Here is a 26693-nt window from a genome sequence, read left to right as displayed (position 1 = left end):
ACAAAACACTGCTGAAAGAAATCATAGATGGAGCCAAGCACGTTGGAGCATGCCTATAATCCCAGCTACTTGGGAAACTGAGGCAGGAGAATCGCTTGAACCCGGGAGGCAGAAGTTGTAGTGAGCCGAGATCACACCATTGCACTCCCACCTCAGCGACAAGAGCGAAACTACCTCTGAAAAAAAAAAAAAACAAGAAAGAAAAGAAATCATAGATGACACAAACAAATGGAAACACATCCCCATGCTCATGGATAGGTAGAACCAATATTGTGAAAATTACCATTCTGTTAAAGGCAATCTATGAATTCAATGCAATCCCCATCTGAATACCACCATCATCCCTCACAGAATTACAAAAACAATTCTAAAATTAGTATGGAACCCAAAGAGTGCCATGTAGCCAAACCAAGGCTAAGCAAAAAGAACAAACCTGGAGGCATCACACTACTTGATTTCAAACTGTACAATAAGGCCATAGTTACCAAAACAGCATGGTACTGGTTTAAAAATAGGCACATAGACCAATGGAACAGAAGAGAGAACCCAGAAATTAACCCAAATACTTACAGCCAACTGATCTTCGACAAAGCAAACAAAAACATAAAGTGGGGAAAGGACACCCTTTTCAACACATGACATTGGGATAATTGGCGAGCCACATGTAGGGGAATAAAACTGGATTCTCATCTCCCACCTTATACAAAAATCTACCCAAGATGGATTAAGAACTTAAACCTAATTCCTGAACTGTAAAAATTCTAGAAGATAACACTGGATAAACCCTTCTAGACATTGGCATAGGCAAGGATTTCATGACCAAGAACCCAAATGCAAATGCAATAAAAACAAAGATAAATAGCTGGGACTTAATTAAACTAAAGAGCTTTTGCATGACAAAGGGAACAGTCAGCAGAGTAAATAGACAAATCGCAGAGTGGGACCCCTGACCCTGACCCCTGACCCTGACCCCTAACCCCTGACCCAAACCCTAACCTCTATCCCTAACCCTAACCCCTAACCCCAACCCTCACCCTAACCCAACCCTAACCCCCAATCCCTAACCCCTAACATCTCTTAAACCCTAACTCTAAACGTTGACTCCTAACCCCTAACTCTGACCCCAGTCCCTATCTCCAACCCCTAACCCTAAACTTAACCCCTAACCCTAACACCAACCTTAACCCTAGGTTCATTACTATGTTTGTATTGACTATGTCAATGTTGATTATTATGATCGCTGTCTTTGGACTGCATGGCAGCGAGGGGATTGCGGATCTTATATTAGTATTTTTGTATTGAGGCAGTGCATTAGCATTACAGGTGCTTGTTACATGAGCAATGGGGGTGTCATACTTTGGGTGTCATGTCTGCATTAGGAATGCCGCATTTGTCTTCCGAGGCTCCAGTGTGGATCTCGCACTGCGGCCGCCTCACCTTGGCTGGGGAGAACCTCGGTGGGCAGGATTCAGAGGGGCTTTTGGTTTCCCGTTTTCCACACTGAACCCTTCTAACTGGTCTCTAACCCTGATTATTCAGGGCTGCAAACAGGAAGGATTTTATTCACCGTTGATGCGGCCCCGAGTTGTCCCAAAGCGAGGCAGTGCCCCCAAGGTCTGTGCTGAGGAGAACGCTGCTCTGCCTTCGCGGTGTCCCCCGGGTGTGTGCTGAGCAGAACGCAGCTCTGCCCTCGAAGTGCCCCCGGCCCGCCCGCCCGAGTCTGTGCAGAGGAGAACTCAGCTCCGCCCTCGCGATGCTCTTCCGGTCTGTGCTGAGGAGAAGGCAGCTCCGCCCTCGCAAAGGCAGAGCGCCCTTTGCAAAGGCAGAGAGGCGCAGAGCGCCTGCGCAGGCGTGGAGGGGGCGCAGGGCGCCGGCGCTGGCGCAGGTGCGGAGAGGTGCAGAGCGGGGCAGGTGGCACCAACAGCGCGTCCCTCAGGCCTCGAGCGCACGCATTCCAGCGGCCACTCAGACCATGCTTCGCCGACTGGGCGCCCAAGCTGCAGTCGCCCTGTGTGTGCAGGCAGCAGCTGCCTGGCAACCCCCGAGCCTGCTCGCGCTGCCAGCATCGCAGAACCGGGGCCAGGTGTCCCAGTGGCTGCGGCCAAGCCAGGCATTCTGACCGGTGGCGGCTGCACAGGGGCGAGAACTGAGAACCCGCCGCTCAACCCCACACGGGGTGACTGCTGAGGGCCCATACCAACAGCCCCGATCTCCTTCAGGTGGAGGACTGGGCGGGAGGCACAGCCTGGGGGCCCTTAGGCTGGGCGCGCTGGCAATCCCGAGGCCGACCAGGCCATGCACCTCCAGCCCGCCTCGGCACCCAAGCTGCAGCCGCCTTCTTTGTGCAGGCAGCAACCTCCAGGCAACTCCCGAGTCCACCCTCACTTCCCACATCTTGGAACGAGGGCCAGATGTCCCTGTGGCTGCGGCCAAGCCAGGCGGTCTGCCCTGCAGCAGCTGCACGGGGGCGGGAACCAGCCCTCAGCCCTATCCCCCATGGCTGCAGAGGGCCCTTGGCTAGAGGTGTCGAGCTCTGGCAGAGGAGGAGCCAGGCGGGGGCAGGGTCTGGCGGGGTCTCAGGCCAGGGGCACTCGCGATCCACAGGCCGCCCAGGCCATGCTCCACCACCTGGGCGCCCAGCTACAGGCGCCAGGCAACTCCCAAGCTGGCTGGCGCGCCCAGCCTCGCAGACCCGGGCCTGGATGTCGCCGTGGCTGCGGCCAAGCCAGGCGGTCTGACCGGCGGCGGATGCACCGGGGCAGGAACCGACCGTCAGCCCCATCCCCAGTGGCTGCAGACGGCCCCTGGAGGGGCCCCGACCTCTCTTCCGAGGAGAAGAGGGGCGGGAGTCACGGCCAGGCAGGCCCTCAGGTGGGAAGGGATGCGCGCCCGCGATTCCGGGACGTACCGCGCCAGCCCAGGAAAACCCGGAAGCCAGCAGCTCCTGTTTCTCTGTGTGATTCTGTGAGGAACCACCAAATTGTTTGCCACGGCAAGTGCATCATTTTCTATTCCTAGCAGCCAGTTCATGAGGGCTCCAATTTCTCCACCTCCTTAGCAACATTGATTTTCTGTGTCGTTGTTATGAAAGCCTTACTAGTGGATGCAAAGTGGCATCTCATTTGGGTTTTGTCTTGCATTTTATTAATGAATAACGGTGTTTAGCATCTTTTCTTGTCCGTCTTAGACATTTGTGTATCTTCTTCGGAGAAATGTCTATTCAAGTCCTTTGCCTATTTTTTAATTGGGATGTTAGAAATTCTGATGTTGAGTTGTGGGATATTAAGCTTTTATCAGATACACACTTTGATTTTATCAGATACATATTTTCTCACATACTATGGGTTGTCTTTTAACTCCCTTGATAGTATCCTTTGATGCATAAAGGTTTTTTATTTTGATTAAATCTAATTTACGTGTATTTTCTTTTGTTATCTGTGCTTTTCTGTCATATTTCAAAATACACTTAAAACTCAAAGGTCATAAAGGTTTACCTTGTGTTTTCTTCTAAGAGTTACATACTTTAGTCCTTACATTTAAGTCTTTTATTAATTTAGAATTAATTTTCGTGTATACAGCAAGGTAGGGGTCTAACTTCTTTCTTGTGCACTGACATCCAGCTGTTGAAGACTGTTCTTTCCTCCCTTGACTAGACTTGGACAGCTTGTTGAACAGTCATTGACTATATATGTGAGCACTAATTTGTAGGATCTCAAATCTGTTCTATTGTATTGGTCTAAAAGTCTATTAGTCTTATGCCAGTACCACACTCTCTTGATTACTGTAGATTTGTAGTAGGCTGTGAAACTGAAAAATGTGAGTTTTCTAATATTCTTTTTCAAGACTGTTTTGTCTGTCAGATCCTTTGAATTTTTGTATGAATTGTAGAATGAGTTTCTTTCTTTCTATAGAAATGCCTTTGGGATTTTGATGGTATTGCATTGAATCTGTAGATTACTTTAGATGGTATTGTCATTTTAACAATATTGTCTTACAACCCGTGAACACAGAATGTCTTTCCAGTTATTTCCACTCTCTTTCGTTTTTTTCAGCAAAGTTTTGTGTATACCACCATGGTTAGATTTATGCCTGAATAACTTATTCTTTGATGCTATTATAAATGGAATTTTTAAAATGTTTTCATAGTTCTTTACAACTATATAGAAATATAGCTCATTTGCCTATGTTTGTTTTGCATCCTGCCTCTTTTATTAGTTATAATCGGTTTTGTGTTTTATTTGGAGCTTTATACACATAAGATCATGTGTAGATACAATTTTACTTCTGTTTTTTATTTCTAATTTAGATGCCTTTTATTTCTTTGTCTTGCCTAATTGCTCTGGCTAAAATTGCCAGTGCTATGTTGAATACAAGTGGCAAATGCACCATGCTTGTCTTGTTCTAGATGTTAGGAAAACAGCTTTCAGTGTTTCATCATTGATCATGATATTAACTGTTGGGTTTTTGTACATCCTATTGTCATGTTGCAGAAAATCTCTTCTATGCCTAGTTTATTGAGTATTTTTATTATAGAAGGGTGTTGTATTTCATCAATGTTTTCTCTGCATCAATTGAAATAATCACGAGCTTATTCATTTTACTGTTAGAGTATATTACACTGATTGATTTTTTATATGTTGAGCCACCCTTGAATTTTGGGGATAAATCTCACAGGGTGATAGTTTACAATCCTTTGATTATACAGTATTGCTGCTAGTATTTTGCTAGTATTGCTAGTATTTTGCTGAGATTTTTGCTTATATATTCATAAGGGATATTGTGCTGTAGTTCTCTTTTTTGTGCTCTCTTTGGCTTTGGTATAAGGATAATGCTGTTATCAAAAAATGAATTAGCAAGTATTCCTTCTTCATATATTATGTCAGAAGAGTTTGAGAAGAAATGGTATTAATTCTTCTTTAAATGTTAGGTTGACTCACCAGTTAATGCAGCTATTTGGTCATAAATGTTTCTTTGTTAATCACTTTCGATTACTAATTCAATCTCCTAGGTTATAGGTCTATTCAGATTTTCTCTTTCTTCTTGAGCCACTTTGGTAGTTTGTGTCTTTCGTCCATTTCATCCAGGGCAGCTAATTTGTTGTTAGACAGTTGTTCACAGTATACTCCTGTAATCCTTTTGTATTTCTGTAAAGTTGGTAGTAATGGCTCTGCTTTCATTTATTATTTTAATAATTAGTCTTCCATCTTTTGCTCAGTCAATATAGTGAAAGGCTTGATCATTCAAATAATCTATGTTTATTCATTCTACTGCTCTCCAAACTTCTATTTTATTGATTTATGCTCTAATTATACTCTCTATTATTTCTTTCATACTGCTAGCTTTGGATTTAGTCTTCTTTTGTCTTCTTCCACTGCCGTTAGGTATAGAGTGAGGATGTTGATTTGAGATTTTTCTTAAATGTAGTTGTTTATATCCATACATTTTCCTTTGAACTCTACTTTCACTGCATTCAGTAAGTTTTGGTATGTTTTGTTTTTATTTTAATTTATCTCAAGATATTTTATAATTTTGCTTGTGATTTATTTTTTTCACTCACTGGTAGTTGAAGACTGTATTGTTTAATTTCCACATTTTCGTGAATTTTCCAGTTTTCAATTATTTATCTGTTGTTTCTTCCATTGTGGGTGTAAATTATATTTTGTATGATGTCAAACTTTTAAAAATGATTAGGACATATTTTGTGGACGAAGATATGGCCCATCCTAGAGAACTTCCATATACACTTGAAAGGAATGTATATTCTGCTGTTGTTGGATGGACTGTCCTGTATATGCATATTAGCTCTCAGTGGCTTATACTGTTGTTTAACTCTTGTATTTCTCATGAAGCTTCTGTCTGGTTTTTCTATCCATTAATTAAAATGAGGTATTGAAGTGTCCAACTGTGACTATAGAACTGTGGGTTTATCCTTTCAATCCTGTTTAATTATTTCAGCTTTACTGAAGTGTAATAGAGAAATAAAAAATTGTACATGTGATGCGTTTATATGCACATTCTGAAATGATTACCAAAACGAAGTCAATGAACATGTTAATTACCTCACAGAATAGTTACGTTTTTGTGTGCATGTGTGGGATAAGAAAACTTAACTCTATCCCCTGTGACTGCAGAGTGGCCATTCCAGCTGCTCCAGGCTCCAGCAGAGGAAGACTGGGGCAGGTGGCACCACCAGGGAGGCCCTCAGTCCTGGCGCGCACGCATTCCAGAGGCCACCCAGACCATGCTCCGCCGCCTGGGAGCACAAGCTGCAGTCGCCCTCTGTGTGCAGGCAGCAGCTACCTGGCAACCCCTGAGCCCGCTTGCGCTCCCAGTCTCGCAGAACCAGGGCCAGGTGTCCCTGTGGCTGTGGCCAAGCCAGGCATTCTGCCTGGCGGTGGCGGCTGCACAGGGGCGAGAACTGAGAACCCGCCGCTCAACCCCACACGGGGTGACTGCCGAGTGCCCATGACAGCGGCCCCGATCGCTCTCAGGTGGAGCAGTGGGTGGGAGGCACGGCCTGGGGGCCCTCAGACTGGGCGCGCTGGCGATCCCGAGGCCGACCAGGCCATGCACCTCCAGCCTGCCTGGGCTCCCAAGCTGCAGCCGCCTTCTGTGTGCAGGCAGCAGCCTCCAGGCAACTCCTGAGCCTGCCCGCACTCCCCACATCTCGGAAGCAGGGCCAGATGTCCCTGTGGCTGCGGCCAAGCCAGGTGATTTGCCCTGCAGCAGCTGCATGGGGGCGGGAAGCGGCCCTCAGCCCCATCCCCAGTGGCTCTAGAGGCCCCCTGGGTAGAGGTGTCCAGCTCTGGCAGAGGAGGAGCCGGGTGGGGGCAGGGTCTGGCTTGACCATTTGGAATTACAATACACTTCACTCATCAACCACAGAACATACACTGGAGTATCATCTGCATGCAGATGAGTATACTGCTCAAAGCGATTTACAGATTCAGTGCTTTTCCTATCAAACTACTAATGTCATTTTGCACAAAATAGAAAACATCTAAAATTTATATGGAACCTAAAAGGAGTCTGAATAGCCAAGCCAAAGCAATACTAAGGCTAGAGACATAGGCTAGAGACATCATATTACATGACTTCAAACTATACTACAAGACTATGGTAATCAAAACAACATGGTACTGGTAGAAAAACAGACACATAGACCAATGGAACAGACTAGAGTACTAGAAACTAAGGCCACATGCCTGCAACCATCACATCTTTAACAAAGTTGACAAAAGTAAGCAATGGGAAAAAGACTTTATTTAATAAATAATGCGTGGATAACTGGCTAGTCATATGCAGAAGAATAAAACTAGACCCCCATATTTCACCAAATACAAAAATTAGCTTAAGATGGATTAAAGAGTTAAATGAAAAACCTCAAGCTATAAAATGCCTAGAAAAAACCTAGGAAATACTTTTCTTGATAACGGCCTTGGCAAATAATTTATGGCTAAGTCCTCAAAAGCAATTGCAACTAAAACAAAAAATGATGAGTGGGATTTAATTAAACTGAAAATCTTTTGCACAACAAGAGAAACTATCAAGGTAGTAAAGAGATAACCCACAGAATGAAAGAAAATATTCACAAACTACGCATCTAACAGAGGTCTATTATGCAGAACCTATAAGGAACTTAAACAAATCAACAAGCAAGCAGCAAGTAACTCCATTAAAAAGTGGGCAACAGGACACGAACGGACACTTTTCAAAAGAAGACATACACACAAGCACCCAACAAACATATGTAAAAGTGCTCATCATCATTATTTATTAGAGAAATGCAAATCAAAACCGAAATGAAATACCATTTCATACTGGTCAGAATGGACTTTTTTGAAAAGTCAAAAGAAAAACACGTATCGGTGAAGATTTAGAGAATAGAGAACACTTATACACTTTCTGAAGGAATGTAAATTAGTTCAGCCACTGTGGAAAGCGGGTTGGGGATTTCTTAAAGAACTGAGAGTTGATCTACCATTCAATCCAGTAACCCCATTACTGGGTATATACCCGAAAGAAAATAAATATCCTATCAAAAAGACACATGTAGCTATATTTTTATCACAGCAGTATTCACAATCACAAAGACATAGGCTTAATCCAGACATCCATCAGTGGTGGTCTGGATAAAGACTCATGGAATACTATACAGCCAGAAAAAACTCAAAATTATGCCATTTGAAGCAACATGGATGCATTGTTTCCAGCAAACTAATGCAAAAGCACATGTTCTCTTTCATAAGTGGGAGCTAAATGCTGGGGACACATGGTCATAATACAGAGAGGTGGGAGGGTCTGGGACTGGTGGCTCACACCTATAATCCCAACACTTTGAGAAGCCAAGGTGAGCGGATCACCCGAGGTCAGGAGTTTGAGACCAGCCTGGCCAACGTGGTGAAACCCCGCCTCTAATGAAAACACAAAAATTAACTGGGCGTGGTGGCTGGCGCCTGTAATCCCAGCTACTCGGGGGTCTGAGGCGGAGAGTCGCTTGAACCCGGGGGGCGGGTGTTGTAGTGAGCCAAGATCGCGCCACATCACTCCAGCCTGGGCGACGGAGCAAAACTCTGTCTCAAAAACAAACAAACAAACAAAAAACAAAGAGGGAGGGGGGAGGGAATACAGATTGATTAAAACTACCGATTGGTTAGTGTCCTCTCTACCTTGCTAATGAATTCATTCATTTAATTCAGAATTCATTCATTCAATTCATAATTCAGTTCCTCCTGAGAAAAAAATATTCGCTTGTCATTAAAATCTTTCTGTATCTTACTGATTTCAGATAGAAGTTAAATTTCACCTTAATAGACAAAAAAGAACTAGTTAAACTGACAAAAACTAATAAACGTTTGCTCAAATTTACTGAGAGAGTCATGGGTGCTTCATATAATAGTGACATTCTACCAGTTTTAAGTAAAATAAATAAGGAAACAATCTTAACTCCATCGCCTACTGGAAGGGACGTGCCCCCGCTCCCAGGTGAGTGGAACCCTGCTCTCTGGGCGGGTTGCGCCGCTGTCTCTGGCACCTCTTGTTGGCAGCATCGCCGTTGCAGGCACAGGGCAGGCATTGGGGAGCGGGCAGCGGGCCAGGCCTAGGTGACTCCTTTGCCAGGGGCTGGGCAGGTGTGGAGAGGGGCGGAGCCGTGCTGCCCTGGGCGAAGGAGCCTCCCGCTCTGGACGGTTCGCCGCCCCTGCCCCAGAAAGGCGCTGCAGGATCTGGGTGGGGAAGGGGAGGGACGAGGGAACACAGGCCAGGCCAGGTGGCCCCTTAGACCTGGGTGATGCAGGAGGGGCTGTGGGAGACCAGAGAGGACCCGAAGCAGAAACCGGGAACTGATACCTCTGGCTGAATATTTGTCCTCTTGCTGAAGTTTGAAAGTCAGTTATTTCATTAAAGTTTAATTTTATTATAAAAATAACAACTATTAAAAATTCCCTGTAGTCACTGGAATGATAAATTTTGGTGCAGTTTCAGCATAACACTCTAATTATTCAAATTGCGGCCATGTTTCAAAATATATGCCATATATTTTTATGGCATCCACCCCTGTGTCCCTGTGTCCCGCATCCGCCTCTGTGTCCCTGCTGGCTCAGGAAACGAGCTTCTTCCTCCTTCCGCAGACTCGAATCAGGCCGTCCTCCCTCCTGCACCTGAGGCTGTCATGGGGACAGCCTGCCCTCGAATAGCCGGAGAACGCCCGGCCTGTGCCCTTTGCTCGGCCTGGTATCCTGGCTCGTGCCCCTCAGAGCTCCGCACAAAGCAGTGTGACAGGTGTGGAAGGACCCAGCACCAGGCAGCGGTGAGCGGATGGATGCTCCAGGGATGTGGGGCCGCTGGCAGTCAAGAACCCATTGCCAACTTCCATGGCATAATTTTGGATATTTTTCCCTTATATTTTTGTGTAAGGCTTTCAGACTTACACATTTTGAGTTTTAAAAAATATATAGTATAAACTACAATTCTGACTTCTATATTTTACATGTTGATAGCAAATCTTCATACCGTTTTTGTGTTAAAGGGGGCTATTATTCCCTCTCCATAGTTTGGCCTTTGCACCCTTGTTGAAGATCATTTTGACCATATATACAAGGTTTTGTGGAGAGAGGGGTCTCTATTATTTTCTATGTCTACACGTCTTGATTTAATACATTTCTTTTTAGAATTTCTCCTTTTTACTTTTTGAGACAGGTTCTCTGTCATCCAGGCTGGGGTGCACTGGTGCGACCATGGCTCACTGCAGCCTTGCTCTCCCAGGCTTAAAGAATCCTCTCACTTCAGCCTCTGGAATAGCTGAGACTACAGGTTCATGTCACATTGCCAGGTTAATTTTAATTTTAATTTTTTTTAACGATGGATGTTCTCACGAGGATGTCCAGTGTGGTTTGAACTCCTGGGTTCAAGCAATCCTCCTACCTGAGCCTCACAAAGTGCTGAGGTTACAGGTGTAAGCCATAGAACCTGGCCTCAAAATACCACATTTGAAAAGAGTTCAACAGCACTGCAATTAGTTTTTGATTTAAAAATTGTGAGGGCTCCACAATTGACATTATTTTACAAGTTTAATTGGCTATTTTCAATCTTGAGATTTCATATGTTTTAGAATTTTGTATTTCTGCAAGTAAATATTGTTATGATTTATATAGCTATTGCATTTAATCTGTTGTTGATTTCATTAGTATAGACTTAAGAATATTGTTTTCTAATTTATGAATATGGGATATCTTTTCAATTGTCTAATCTATAAATATAGAATATCTTCCCCATTGTTTGTGACTTTTCTTCAGCAACATCTTGTAACTTCTAGTATACTAGTCTTACATCTCTTTGCTTGTTTATTCCAAAGTATATTCTTCTTAATGCTATTTTCAGTGGAATTTTAAAAACTTGGATTGTACCGTGTAATGAAGAGAAATACACTTAATTTTGTATTCTGCAATTTTGCTAAATGCAACTATTAGTTCTAACAGGAATTGTTTTCAGTGTATAGGATTTTTTTGTATATAACATCATATCATAAGTAACAGGTAATTTTACTTCTTCCTTTAGAATGTGGATCTTTTCTTTTTTTCATTGCCTAGTTGTTTTGCCAGGACTTTCACTGCTATTTTTGAATAGATGTGGCAACAGTGAATATCTTGCCTTATTATTAATCTTAGAGGATAAACTTTCCACACTTCAGAATTCAGTATAATATTCGTGATGATTGTTTTTTGTTTTGTTTTTGTTGTTGTTTTTGTTTTTCTGAGATAGGATCTTGCGCTGTCAACCAGGCTGGAGTGCAGTGGCATGATCTGGGCTCACTGCAACCTCCACCTCCCGAGTTCAAGCTATTCTCATGCTTCAGCCTCCCTGGTAGCTGGGACTACAGGCACACACCACAACGTCAAGCTAATGTTAATATTTTTTGTAGAGACAGGGATTCACCATGTTGGTGAGGCTGGTCTGGAACTCCTGACCTAAAATCATCCACCCACCTCAGCCACCCAAACTGCTGGGACTATAGGCATGAGCTGTTGAACCCAGTTGGTGATGAGTTATTTACATATCTTTTGCTATGTTAGTTTCCTTTTATTTCTAGTTTATTGAGTTTTTTTAACCTTGAAAAGATGATTAATACTGTCAGTTGACTTTTCTGCATTATTTGAGATGATTGTGTGGTTTATATCTTTTACTCTGTTAATATGATATATTAAATTGATTGATTTAAACTCTCATTCCAATATAGCCAAATAGGAAGAGCTCTGGTCTACAGCTCCCAGTGTGATCAATGCAAGATGGGTGATTTCTGCATTTCCAACTGAGCTACATGATTCATCTCATTGGGACTGATTGGACAGTGAGTTCATCCCATGGAGGGTGAGATGAAGCAGGGCAAGGCATCAACTCACCCAGGAAGTGCAAGGAGTTGAGGGATTTTCCTTTCCTAGCCAAGGGAAGGCATGACAGACTGTACCTGAAAAAACAGGACACTCTTGCCCAAATACTGCACTTTTCGCACAGTCTTAGCAACTGGCAGACCAGGAGATTCTCTCCTGTGCCTGATTCATTGGGTCCCACACCCATAGAGCCTTGCTTACTGCCAGTGCAGCAGTCTGAGATTAACCTTCATGCTGCAGCTGAGCAGATGGAGGTGAATCCACAATTTTTGAGGTTTGAGAAGGTAAACAAAGTGGCCAGGAAGCTTGAACAGGGTAGAGCCACTCACAGCTCAGCAAGGCCTACTGCCTTTATAAACTCCACCTCTGTGGGTAGGGCATAGCTGAATAAAAGGCAGCAGAAACTTCTGCAGACTTAAACCTCCCATCTGACAGCTCTGAAGAGAGCAGTGGTTCTCCTGGCATGGTGTTTGTGCTCTGAGAATGGACATACTGTCTCCTCAAGTGGGTCCCTGAACCCCGTGTAGCCTAACTGGGAGACACCTCATAGTAAGGGCCAACAGACACCTCATACAGGTGGGAGACCCTCTTCAACGAAGCTTCCAGGGAAGGATCAAGCAGCAATATTTGCTGTTCTGCAGCCTTCTCTGTTGATACCCAGGCAAACAGGGTCTGGAGTGGACCTCCAGCAAACTCCAACAGACCTGCAGCTGAGGGACCTGACTGTTAGAAGGAAAACTAACAAACAGAAAGGAATAGCATCAACATAAACAAAAAGGACATCCACACCAAAACCGCATCTGTAGGTTACCAACATCAGATACCAAAGGTAGACAAAACCACAAAGATGGGAAGAAACCAGAGCAGAAAAGCTGAAAATCCCAAAAACCAGGGCACCTCTTTTCTTCCAAAGGATTGCAGCTCCTCACCAGCAATGGAACAAAGCTGGAGGGAGAGTGACTTTGACGAGTTGACAGAAGGAGGCTTCAGAAGGCTGGTAATAACAAACTTCTCCAAGCTAAAAGAGCATGTTCAAACACATCGCAACGAAGCTAAAAACCTTGAAAAAAGGTCAGACAATGGCTAACTAGAATAAACAGTATAGAGAATACCTTAAATGAACTTATGGAGCTGATAACCATGGCATGAGAACTTTGTGACACATGCACAAGCTTCAATAGTTGATTCAATCCAGTGGAAGAAAGGATATCAGTGATCGAAGATCAAATTAATAAAATAAAGTGAGAAGACAAGTTTAGAGTAAAAAGAGTGAAAAGAAATGAACAAAGTCTCCAGAAAAAATGGGACTATGTGAAAAGACCAAATCTATGTTTGCTTGGTGTACGTAAATGTGACAGAGAGAATGGAACGAAGTTGGAAAACACTCCTTAGGATGTTATTCAGGAGAATTTTCCCAATGTAGCAAGGCAGGCCAGCATTCAAATTCAGGAAATACAGACAACACCACAAAGATACTTCTGGATAAGAGCAACCCCAAGATACTAATTGTCAGATTCACCAGGGTTGAAATGTAGGAAAAAATGTTAAGGGCAGCCAGAGAGAAAGGTCGGGTTACCCACAAGGGAAACCCAACAGACTAACAGCAGATCTGTCAGCAGAAACCCTAGAAGCCAGAAGAGAGTGGGGGTCAATATTCAACATTCTTAAAGATAAGAATTTTCAGCCCAGAATTTCATATCCAGCTAAACTAAGCTTCATAAGTGAGGGAGAAATAAAATCCTTTACAGACAAGCAAATGCTGAGAGATTTTGAGACCAGCTGGCCTGCCTTAAAAGAGCTCCTGAAGGAAGCACTAAGCATGGAAAGGAACTACCGGTACCAGCCACTGCAAAAAATATGCCAAATTGTAAAGACCATCGATACTATGAAGAAGCTGCATCAATTAACAGGAAACACAGTGAGCTAACATAACAATGACAGGATCAAATTCACACATAACAGTATTGACCTTAAATGTAAATGGGCTAAATGACTCAATAAAAAGACATAGACTGTCAAATTGGATAAAGAGTCAAGACCCATCAGTGTGCTGTACTCAGGAGACCCATCTCACATGCAGAGACACACATAGGCTCAAAATAAAGGGATGGAGGAAGATCTACCAAGCAAATGGAAAGCAAAAAAAATTTAAAAAAAGCAGGGGTTGCAATCCTAGTCTCTGATAAAACAGAATTTAAACCAACAAAGATCAAGACACAAAGAAGGCCATTACATAATGGTAAAAGGATCAATTCAGCAAGAAGCACTAACTACCCTAAATATATATGCACTCAATACAGGAGCACCCAGATTCATAAAGTAAGTCCTTAGATACCTACAAACAGACTTAGGCTCCCACACAATAATAATGGGAGACTTCAACACTCCACTGTCAATATTAGACGGATCAACAAGACAGAAGGTTAACAAGGATATACAGGACTTGAACTCAGCTCTGCACCAAGTGGACCTAATAGAAATTTACAGAATTCTCCACCCCATATCACCAGAATAAACATTCTTCTCAGCACCACATCACACTTATTCTAAAATTGATCACGTAATTGGAAGTAAGCACTCCTCATCAAATTTAAAAGAACAGACATCACAACAAACTGTCTCTCAGATCACAGTGCAATCAAATTAGAACTTAGAATTAAGAAACTCACTCAAAATGGCACAAACACATGGAAACAGAACAACCTGTTCCTGAATGGCTACTGGGCAAATAACGAAATGAAGGCAAAAATAAAGATGTTCTTTGAAACCAGTGAGAACAAAGACAAAAAACACCAGAATCTCTGGGACATATTTAAGCAGGATGCAGAAGGAAATTTATAGCACTAAATGCCCACAAGAGAAAGGAGGAAAGGTCTAAAATCGACAACCCCACATCACAATTAAAAGAACTAGAGAAACAGGAGCAAACAAATTCAAAAACAAGCAAAAGGCAGGAAAGATCAGAGCAGAACTAAAGGAGATAGAGACACAAAAAACCCTTAAAAAATCAATGAATTTAGTAGCTGATTTTTTGAAAAGATCAACAAAATTGATAGACCACTAGCAAGACTAATAAAGAAGAAAAAAGAGAGGAATCAAATAGACACAATAAAAAATGATAAATGGTATATCATCACTGATCCCACAGAAATACAAACTACCATCAGAGAATACTATAAACTCCTCTACACAAATAAACTAGAAAATCTAGAAGAAATGGATAAATTCCTGGACACATACACCCTCCCAAGATTAAACCAGGAAGAAGTTGAATCTCTGAATAGACCAATAACAGGCTCTGAAAATTGAGGCAATAATTAATAGCATACCAACAAAAAAATATCCAGGACCAGATGGATTCACAGCTGAATCCTACCAGAGGTACAAAAAGGAGCTGGTACCATTCCTTCTGAAACTATTCCAATCAATAGAAAAAGAGGAAATCCTCCCTAATTCATTTTATGGGACCAGTATCATCCTGATACCAAACCCTGGCAGAGACAAAACAAAAAAAAAGAATTTTAGACCAATATCCTTGATGAACATCAATGTGAAAATCCTCAATAAAATACTGGCAAATTGAATCCAGCAGCACATCAAAAAGATTATCCACCACGATCAAGTAGTCTTCATCCCTGCAATGCAAGGCTGGTACAACATACACAAATTAATAAATGTAATCCATCATATAAACAGAATCAATGACAAAAACCACATGACTATCTCCATAGATATAGAAAAGGCCTTTGACAAAATTCAACAGTCTTTCCTGTAAAAACTCTCAATAAACTACATATTGATGAAATGTATCTCAAAATAATAACAGCTATTTATGACAAACCCACAGCCAATATCATACTAAATCAGTAAAACTGGAACCATTCCCTTTCAAAACTGACACAAAACAAGAATGCCCTCTCTCACCTCTCCTATTCAAAATAGTGTTGGAAATCCTCGCCAGGGCAATCAGGCAAGAGAAAGAAACAAAGGTATTCAATTAGGAAGTCAAATTATCTCTGTTTGCAGATGACATGATTGTATATTTAGAAAACCCCATCGTCTCAGCCCAAAATCTCCTTAAGGTGATAAGCAACTTTAGCAAAGTCTCAGGATAAGAAATCAATATGCAAAAATCACAAGAATTTCTATACACCAATAACAGACAAACAGAGAGACAAATCGTGAGTGAGCTCCCATTGACAATTGCTACAAAGAGAATAAAATGCCTTGGAATACATCTTACAAGGAATGTGAAGGACCTCTTCAAGGAAAGCTACAAATCACTGCTCCACGCAATAAAAGAGGACACAAACAAATGGAAGAACATTCCATGCTCATGGATAGGAATAACCAATATTGTGAAAATGGTCATACTGCTCTAGGAAATTTACAGATTAAATGCCATCCCCATCAAGCTACGAATGACTTTCTTACAGAATTAGAAAATACTACTTTAAAGTTCATATGGAACCAAAAAAGAGCCCATATCACCAAGACAATCTATGGAAAAAGAACAAAGTCGGAGGCATCACACTATCTGACTTCAATCTATACTACAAGGCTACAGTAACCAACCAGCATGGTACTGATATCAAAACAGATCTATAGACCAATGGAACAGAACAGAGGCCTCAGAAATAACACCACACATCTACAACCATCTGATCTTTGAAAAACCTGACAAAAAGAAACAATGGAGAAAGGATTCCCTATTTAATAAATGGTGCTGGGAAAACTGGCTAGCCATAGGTAGAAAGCTGAAACTGGATCCCTTCCTTACACCTTATACACAAATTAATTCAACAGGGATTAAAGACTTAAATGTTATGCCTAAAACCATAAAAACCCTAGAAGAAATCCTAGGCTACATCATTCAGGTCATAGGCATGGACAAATATTTCATGACTAAAATACCGAAAGCAATGGCAACAAAAGCCAGAATAGACAAATCAGATCTAATTAAACTAAAGCGCTTCTAAACAGTAAGAGAAACTACCAACAGCGTGAAAAGACAACCTACAGAATGGGAGAAAATTGTTGGCAATCTATCCATCTGACAAAGGGCTAATATCCAGAATCTACAAAAAACTTAAACAAATTTACAAGAAAAAAACACCATCAAAAATTGGGCAAAGGATATGGACAGACACTTCTCAAAAGGAGACATCTATGCAGCCAACAGACACATGAGAAAATGCTCATCATCACTGGTCATCAGAGAAATGCAAATCAAAACCACAGTGAGATACAATCTCATGCCAGTTAGAATGGTGATTATTTGAAAGTCAGGAAACAACAGATGCTGGAGAGGATGTGGAAAAATAGGAAGGCTTTTACACTGTTGGTGGGATTGCAAATTAGTTCCACCACTGTGGAAGACACTGTGGCCATTCCTCCAGGATCTAGAACTAGAAATACCATCTGACCCAGCAATCCCATTACTGGGCATATACCCAAAGGATTATAAATCATGCCACTATAAAGACACATGCACACGTATGTTTATTGCAGTACTATTCACAATAGCAAAGACTTGGAACCAACCCAAATGTCCATCAATGATATAACTGATTAAGAAAATGCAGTACATATACACCATGGAATAGTACGCAGCCATAAAAAAAGATGAGTTTTTGTCCTTTGCGGGGACTTGGATGAAGCCAGAAACCATCATTTTCAGCAAACTATCACAAGGATAGATAACCAAACACCTCATGTTCTCACTCATAGGTGGGAATTTACCAATGAGAACACTTGGACACAAGGCAGGTAACATCACACAATGGGGCCTGTCAGGGGCTGGAGGGCTAGAGGAGTGATAGCAGTAGGAGAAATATCTAATGTAAATGATGAGTTGATGGGTGCAGCAAAACAACATGGCACATGTAAACCTATGTAACAAACCTGCATGTTGTCCACATGTATCCTAGAACTTAAAGTATAATAAAAAATAAAAAAACAAATAGATTGATTTACACGTGTTGAACAATACTTTCATTGGAGAGATAACTCCTTCTTCGTCATGGTGTATAATCCTTGCAATATGTTATTGAATTTGGTGTTCTAATGTTCCGAGGAGAATTTTTACATCAATAGTCAACAGGAAAATTGATTTGTAGTTGTATTTCTTTTTCTCCTTAGTGTCTTTGTGGGGTTTGGTGTTGTATTAATGCTGGGCTCATAAAATAAGTTGGAAATTGTTTTATCTTTTTCATTTTTCTGAAGTAGTTTAAGAAGGGTTAGTGTTAACCCTGCTTTAACATTTTGAAAAAAAATATGTATTTAATGAAGTGATCCGGGCCTGGGCTTTTTGACGGGAGGTTGTTGTTACTACTTATATGCCTATTCAGATTTTTTTATGGTTTATTTTTAGTATAATCTATATTTCTAGACATTTGTCTGTTTCTCTTAGCTTATCATATTTTTTGGCATATACTTGGAATTAAACTTTTATAATCTCTTCTTTTCCTACTTTTGTGGCATCAGTAGTAATAGCTCCTCTTTTATTTATGAATTTAATTATTTGAGGTATCTTCTTTTTTCTTTTAATCTGTTTGTCGGTTTTCTTAATCTTTTCAATAAAACCAAACTTTAATTGATTTTTCCATGGCTTTTAATTGTTATTTATTTTTAACTGCTGAAATTCTTTTTCTTTACTGATGTGTGGTTACATTTACTAGTTGATTTAGATGGATTTTTTAAATGCACACATTTACTACTACAATTGGATACAAGCTTTAGATGCATTCAATTATTTTGTTATGCTGTCTCCAGTTATGTTGAAATTTTCACTGTGATTTCTTCTTTAACCCATAATGTTGTTTAGGAGTTTGTTACTTGATTTTTATGTATTTGCAAATTTTTAAATTTTTCTTCTGATATTCACTCCTAGTTCCATTCCATTTTAGTTGTAAATGATACTTCGTATGATTTTAATTTTCTTGAATTGATTTCTTTGTGGTCCGATTTGTGATATAGTCTCAAGAATGTTCCATGTGCGCACCAGGAGCATGTGCATTCTATTGTTGAGAAGACCTTTTCTAAAAGTCTGTTGGATTTGGTTGAATCACTCCTTGCTCAATCCTCTGTCTTCCTTTGGTCTGCCAGGTTGTCCTCTCCATTATTAAAGTCTCCTATCATTTTGGTGGTGATCTCTATTCCTCCCTTTATTTTTATTTATAATTTTGTTTTTTACACAGACGAACTGTTGCTATCTTGCCCAGGTTACTCTCAACTCCTGGGCTCAAGCCATCCTCCTGCCTCAGCCCCCGCCAAGATGCAGGGATTACAAGCAGGCGTGAGCCACGGTACTCAGCCTATTTCTCCTTTTAATTCTGTCATTATTTGTGTTATGTGTTTGGAATAGTTGCTGATACATGTGCATATTTTAATTATGATATCTTCTTGGAGATTTATTTTTATGATATAATGTCCTTGTTTGTCTTTATGACAGTTTTTTGCTTAAATTCTAATCATCTAATGTAAATGTGACCCACTTTGTTCTATTTTGGTTGCTATTTAGGATGATTTGGTTACCATATAGAATATAATTTTCCGTCTCTGCACTTTCAGTCCATGTTTATCCTTAAACAAACGGAATTTATTTGATTTTATATTTTTATTTTTTCAGGGACCTTGTGTCTGTTATTGGAGAATTTAACATTGTTACATATAAGGTTATTATTTGCAGTTAAGGAGTTACTACTGCCGTTTTGTTAATTGTATTGTGTTTCTTTTGTAGTTCTTTTTTTTATTTCTTGCTATCTTCCTTTTTGTCTAATTAGTTTTTTTACTAATATGTTTTTATTTCTTTTTCTTCTGTATACATTCTACATGTATTATCTTTGTGATTACTATACAGATTACATGAAACGTCTCAAAGTTATAACAATCTAGTTTAATCTGATCTTATCTCCAGTAGCATATAAAAACTCCAGTCTTTTACGTGACTGTCTTTCCCAACACACAAGTTGTTCTTGATGTTACAAATTAGGCCTCTTTATATAATGTATTCTTTAACATATATGTAAAATATTTTTGTATATTTTGTGTCAAATTCTATAAGGGAATTAAAATTACTTACCAACATCACAATAATACAGGATGCTATATTTCTCTATATATTTGCTTTACAACAGAGCTTTATAGTATTGTATGGCTTTTTTGGTACTCTCATTTTTTAATCTCAGAGGACTTTCTAGCATTTCTTGAAGAACAAACTTAGTGGTCATAAACTCCTTCATAGTGGTCATAATAAAGGGTATTCAATTAGGGAAAGAAGAAGTAAAATTGTCCCTGTTTGCAGATGACATGATTGTATATCTAGAAAACCCCATGGTCTCAGCCCAAAATCTCCTTAAGCTGATAAGCAACTTCAGCAAAGTCTCAGGATACAAAATCAATGTACAAAAATCACAAGCATTCTTATACACCAATAACAGTCAAACAGAGAGCCAAATCATGAGTGAATTCCCATTCACAATTGCTTCAGAGAGAATAAAATACCTAGGAATCCAACTTACAAGGTGTGTGAAGGACCTCTTCAAGGATAACTACAAACCACTGCTCAATGAAATAAAAGAGGATACAAACAAATGGAAGAATATTCCATGCTCATCGATAGGAAGAATCAATATCATGAAAATGGCCATACTGCCCAAGGTAATTGATAGATTCAATGCCATCCCTATCAAGCTACCAATGACTTTCTTCACAGAAATGGGAAAAAAATACTTTAAAGTTCATATGGAACCAAAAAAGGGCCCACATCGCCAAGTCAATCCTAAGCAAAAAGAACAAAGCTGGAGGCATCACGTTACCTGACTTCAAACTATACTCCAAGGCTACAGTAACCAAAACAGCATGTTACTGGTACCAAAACAGAGATACAGACCAATGGAACAGAACAGAGCCCTCAGAAATAATGCTGCTTATCTACAACTATCTGATCTTTGACATACCTGACAAAAACAAGCAATGGGGAAAGTATTCCCTATTTAATAAAAGATGTTGGGAAAACTGGCTAGCCACATGTAGAAAGCTGAAACTGGGTCCCTTCCTTACATCCTATAAAAAAATTAATTCAAGATGGATTAAAGACTTAAATATTAGATCTAAAACCATAAAAACCATAGTAGAAAACCTAGGCAATACCATTCAGGACATAGGCATCGGCACGGACTTTATGTGTAAAACACCAAAAGCAATGACAACAAAAGCCAAAATTGACAAATAGGTTCTAATTAAACTAAAGAGCTTCTGCACAGCAAAATAAACTACCATCAGAGTGAACAGGCAACCTACAGAATGGGGGAAAAATTTTCCAATCTACTCATCTGACAAAGGGCTAATATCCAGAATCTACAATGAACTCAAATAAATTTACAAGAAAACCCAAACAACCCCATCAAAAAGTGGGCGAAGGATGTGAACAGACACTTCTCAAAAGAAGACATTTATGCAGCCAAAAGACACATGAAAAAATGCTCATCAACACTGGCCATCAGAGAAATGCAAATCAAAACCACAATGAGATACCATCTCACACCTGTTAGAATGATGATCATTAAAAAGCCAGGAAACAACAGGTGCTGGAGAGGATGTGGAGAAATAGGAACACTTTTACACTGTTGGTGGGACTGTAAACTAGTTCAACCATTGTGGAAGTCAGTGTGGCGATTCCTCAGGGATCTAGAACTAGAAATACCATTTGACCCAGCCATCCCATTACTGGGTATATACCCAAAGGACTACAAAACATGCTGCTATAAGGTCACATGCACACATATGTTTATTGCAGCACTATTCACAATAGCAAAGACTTGGAACCAACGCAAATGTCCAACAATGATAGACTGGATTAAGAAAATGTGGCACATATACACCATGGAATACTATGCAACCATAAAAAATGATGAGTTCATGTCCTTTGCAGGGATTTGGAGGAAGCTGGAAACCATCATTCTCAGCAAACTATCACAAAGACAAAAAACCAAACACCACATGTTCTCACTCATAGGTGGGAATTGAACAATGAGAACACATGGACACAGGAAGGGGAGCATCACACACCAGGGCCTGTTGTGGGGTGGAGGGATGGGGGAGGGATAGCATTAGGAGATATACCTAATGCTAAATGACGAGTTAATGGGTGCAGCACACCAACATGGCACGTGTATACATATGTAACCAACCTGCACGTTGTGCACATGTACCCTATAAATTAAAGTATAATAAAAAAAAGAAACAAGGAAAACAACTAATAAAAACTCTATACTGCCATTATTTTCAACTTTTTGTTGTTTCTCTTCATTCCCTATTTTACAGTCTATGTCTTGGAAATATGTTGTAGTTTTTATTGGTTTATTGTTTACTCTTTCTATTTGAGATTTTTGCACCCCATAATTACCATATTATAACATTCAGTGTTTTTACATGTGCTATTGCTAGTGAGTTCTGTACCTTCAGATGATTTCTTATTGCTCAATAACTCTTTTCTTTTAGGTTAAGATATCCCTTTAGCATTTCTCGTAAGACAGGTCTGGTGTTAATGAAATCCCTCAGTTTTTGTTTGTTGGAAAAAGTTCTTTTTTTCCATCAGGTTTAAAGGACGTTTTTGCCAGATATATTATTCAAAAGTAAAAGTCTTTTTTTTCCTTCAGCTTTTTTAATATGTCATGCCAATCTCACAGCCTGTAAATTTTCCCCTGAAAAGTCTGCTGTCAGATGTATTGGAGTTCCACTGAATGTTATTTGTTTCTCTTCTCTTGATGCTTTTAAAATCATTTCTTTACCCTTAACTTTTGGGAGTTCAGTTAAGTGCCTTGAAGTGGTCTTCTTTGGGTTAAATCTGCTTTATGTTCTGTAACTTTCTGTGACTCGAATGTTGATATCAAATGTTGAGGAATTGCTTAATATTATTTAATATTATTTATTTAAATAAATGTTCAACTCATCTCTTTTTCTACCTTCTCTTTAAAGCCAATAACTCTTAGATTTGCTATTTTGAGGCTATTTTTTAAATTCTATAGGCATGCTTTAGTTTTTATTCTTTTTTTTCTCCTCTGACTTTGTGTTTTTAAATAGTCTGGCTTCAAGTTCACTAAATCTATCTTCTCCTTGGTCAATTCTTTTAAGTAATTCTGATCCATTCTTCAGTATGACAATAGCATTTTAACTTCAGAATTTCTGCTTTATTCTTTTTATTTCAATCTCATTGTTAAATTTACCTGATAGAATTTTGAATTCCTTCTCTGTCTTATATTGTACATTTCTCTGAATTACCTCAACCAGCTATTTTGGATTTCCTGTATGAAATGTCACATATCTCTGTTTTTCCAGGATTTGTCCCTGGTGCTTTATTTAGCTTGTTTGGTGAGGTAATGTTTTCCTGGATGGCCTTGATACTTGTACATGTTCATCTGTATCTGGGCATTGAAGAGTTCAGTCTTTATTGTAGCTTTATTGTAGTCTTCACAGTCTGGGCTTGTTAGTGCCCATTATCTTTGGGAACACTTTCCAGGTATTCAAAGAAACTTGGGTCCCAAACCCAATAGCAAAGTTGTTTATGCAAACACATAGAGGCACTGCCTTGGTTGCCTTGGATTAACATCAAGAAAAATTCTCATGATTTATCAAGTAAAGACTCTTGTTCTCTTCCCTTACATTCTCTCAAATCAGCAGTCTTTCTTTCTGTGCTGAGACCTGTGAAGCTGGGGTTGGGGTAACATAAGCACTCCTGTGGCCACCACCACTGAGACTGTGCTGGTTCACACCTGAAGTAGGCACAGAACTTGGTCTCACGCAAGGCTCACTGCAAGCACTACTTGGCTACCATATAAGTTTATTCAAAGCCCTAGGACTCTGTGATTAATAGTTGGCAAAGACAGCCAGGTTTGTGTCTCTGCCTATAGGGTGACAAGTTCCCCTAGCCATGAGTGGGTCCACGGATGCTACCTGGGAGCCAGAGTTTAAAGCATAGGATCTTCAAAATTTTCCTGCTCTTCTATTTTATTGTAGCTAACCTGGCACTTAGGGAATAAGACAAAGTATTTTCTACTCTTCCTTCCCCTGTCTGCAGGCAGAAGAGCCTCTTCTATGACTTCCAACACTACTGGCCCATGGGGGGTTTCCACCAAATCATCATCATTTTCTCACTTAAAGCCCAAGGACTCTTTAATTAGCTTGTGATAAATTCTGCAATGCCTGGGACTCGACCTTTGGCCCAGGGCAAGTGCAGAAATGCTGACCAAGAAGACTCTAGGCCTGGACTCAGGGACTCTAAGAATCCTCTTGGTGCTCTACCCCACTGTGGTTGAGCTGGCATATCAGGTGCAATGCAGTGGACCCTTTACTTTCCTCCCTGCTTTTCTCAAACAGAAGTCTTTCACCATAGCTACCACAGCTAGAAATGTACTGGGTCACACCTGAAGTTAGCGCTTCTCAGAGTCCAATGCCCATGGTGTATTACCTGGTTGTCACTGTTTTTTATTCTGGGTACAGGGGTTCTTTAGTCAGCAGGTGATGAATTCTGCCAGGTCTTTACTGACATGGCAGCACTGAGTTTAATGAAAAGTCCTCCAGTCACTGTGCTCTCCCTCTCCCAAATTCACAGGTTTCTCTGTGTTTTGTGGCTGCTGCTAGGTGGGAGTGGGGGAGTGGTATTGTGAGCACTCCCTTAGCTTTTCTGGCTGCTGTCTCAGTAGACCCCATTCTCCCCACCCTCCACATTCCACTGGCTCTGAGTCCAGCTCAGAATATGAATTGCCTAATAATTGAAGTCCTTGTGGCCTAGACTGCCCTTAAGTTCTCTTAGAGTCCAATAGCATGTCAACTCATGATGGCAAGACTTGTAAAAACTCAAGCTCCCAACACTAAGATGGGAGGTTTTCCTCTTTCTAAGGCCAATACAAGTGCTCCCCCCATTGGCAGATGTCAGCTGAGTACAGTCTGGTTCTGCTTTTCATTGTGACAGGGTAGTACTGAGTTTATTGCAAAGCCTCACAAACTATGCTCTCCCTCTCCCAAACATACTATCTCTGTATGATGTAGCCACTACTGGTGGTTGAAAAAGAGGTGGCATCCGTTCTTCTAGACCATCTTTTATTTGTTTGTCTTCTCCAATGTCTGTTTCAGTGATATGAAGTTAATACCAGGTACTGTGATTGCTCATCCAATTTTTGGTCCCTTTGACAGTGCTTCTTGAATGTAGTGAGTTGTGAAAATTTGGTGTTTTTGTGTGGTGGATGAGAATGTAGGCTTCTATTCTGCCCTATTATTCTGTCTCTGCCTTAAATTTTTTTAGATTCAGGGAGTATATTTGCAGGTTTATTACATGGATATATTGTGTGATGCTGAACAATGTGGGATATAATAGATCCCATCACCTAGGCAGTAAGCATAGCACTCATAGTTTCTCACCCCCTGCCCTCCTCCTTCCCTCCTTCATCTAGTAGTTCTCAGTGTCTATTGCTGTCATCTTTATATTCATGAGTACCCCATGTTTAGATCCTTCTTATAGGCAAGAGCATGTGGTATTTGGTTTTCTGTTCCTGTATTAATTTCCCTAGGATAATGGCCTCCAGACATATGCATGTTGCTGCACAGGACATGATTGTATTCTTTTTAATGTGTGCATAGTATTTTATGGTGTATATGTGGCACATATTTCTATCCAATTTATTGATTCATACATAAGTTAATTCCATGCCTTCCCTATTGTGAATAGCAATATGACGCATATACAAGTGCATGTGGGGTTTCTTTTTGTAGAATTTTTAATTTTCTTTTGGATATATACTCAGCAATGGAATTGCTGGTTGAATAGTACTTCTGTTTTTAATTCTTTGAAAAATCTCCAAACTGCTTTTCACAGTGGCTGAACTATTTACATTCTCACCAACAGTGTATAAGCATTTCATTTTCTCTGAAATATAACCAGAATTTGTTTTTTTTTTTACTTTTTAATAGTAGACATTCTGACTAATATGAGATGGTATCTCACATTGATTTGCATTTCTCTGATGATTAGTGATTTTGAACATTAAGAAAACAACCCCATTAAAACATTGACAAGGGACATAAGCAGACACTTCTCAAAAGAAGACAAGCCGGGCACAGTGGCTCACGCCTGTAATCCCAGCACTTTGGGAGGCTGGGGTGGGAGGATCACAAGGTCAGGGATCGAGACCATCCTGGCTAACACGGTGAAACCCTGTCTCTACAAAAAATACAAAAAATTAGCCGGGCGTGGTGGCGGGTGCCTATAGTCCCAGCTACTCAGGAGGCTGAGGCAGGAGAATGGCGTGAACCCAGGAGGCAGAGATTGCAGTGAGCCAAGATCGCACCACTGCACTCCAGCCTGCGCGACAGAGCGAGACTCCGTCTCAAAAAAAATATATATATATCTCTCTATATATAGAAGTGGGATTCTTATTCTATCACAATAAGCTGCCTTTCCTTTGCAAATACAAAATCAAACCATTCGAAAAATCACTTTAATTGTAGGGATTGACAGTATGTTTCCCCTTCTCTATCTCCTTCCCTCTTTTGTGATTTTTTTCTGATCACTATGAATCCACTCAGCAGAGTAATCTCCATTCTTAATCTGTGTGAACTGTGGTGATGAGCTAGTCAGCTCTCTTAAAATCACTAACAAAAAAGTTTTAAATTTCCTAGTTAGTAATACATTTTTAGCATGCCACAAGATACTCTTAGAACAAGGACTTCTGGTCCAGGCATTACGGACTATGATGATTAGTTCTCTGGATTTCTATAAGCTTTGAAATTAAAAGGTAAAAATCTAAAATA

General features: G+C 40.5%; 1 protein-coding gene and 1 pseudogene across 1 annotated transcript; both read left to right on the top strand.

Moving 5' to 3' along the window:
• The first annotated feature begins 2295 nt into the window (after nucleotides 1-2295).
• LOC129526551 (uncharacterized) lies at nucleotides 2296-3098 on the top strand. The gene has a single exon (XM_055361156.2). It carries the CDS (start codon nucleotides 2296-2298, stop codon nucleotides 3016-3018), a length of 723 nt encoding a protein of 240 aa, XP_055217131.2. The 3' UTR covers nucleotides 3019-3098.
• A 2899-nt stretch (nucleotides 3099-5997) lies between these two features.
• On the top strand, nucleotides 5998-6846 carry LOC129526567 (mucin-19-like; annotated as a pseudogene).
• Nucleotides 6847-26693: the final 19847 nt, after the last annotated feature.

The sequence above is a fragment of the Gorilla gorilla genome, chromosome 15 (genome assembly GCF_029281585.2).
Source record: "Gorilla gorilla gorilla isolate KB3781 chromosome 15, NHGRI_mGorGor1-v2.1_pri, whole genome shotgun sequence".
Taxonomy (NCBI): Eukaryota; Metazoa; Chordata; class Mammalia; order Primates; family Hominidae; genus Gorilla; species Gorilla gorilla.
The sequence above is the reverse complement of the archived record's forward strand: the minus strand, read 5'-3'. Positions and strand labels throughout refer to the sequence as shown.

Excerpts from the sequence above, each read along its gene's own strand:
- LOC129526551 (XM_055361156.2), top strand. The coding sequence starts at position 2,296 with ATGCACCTCCAGCCCGCCTCGGCACCCAAGCTGCAGCCGCCTTCTTTG.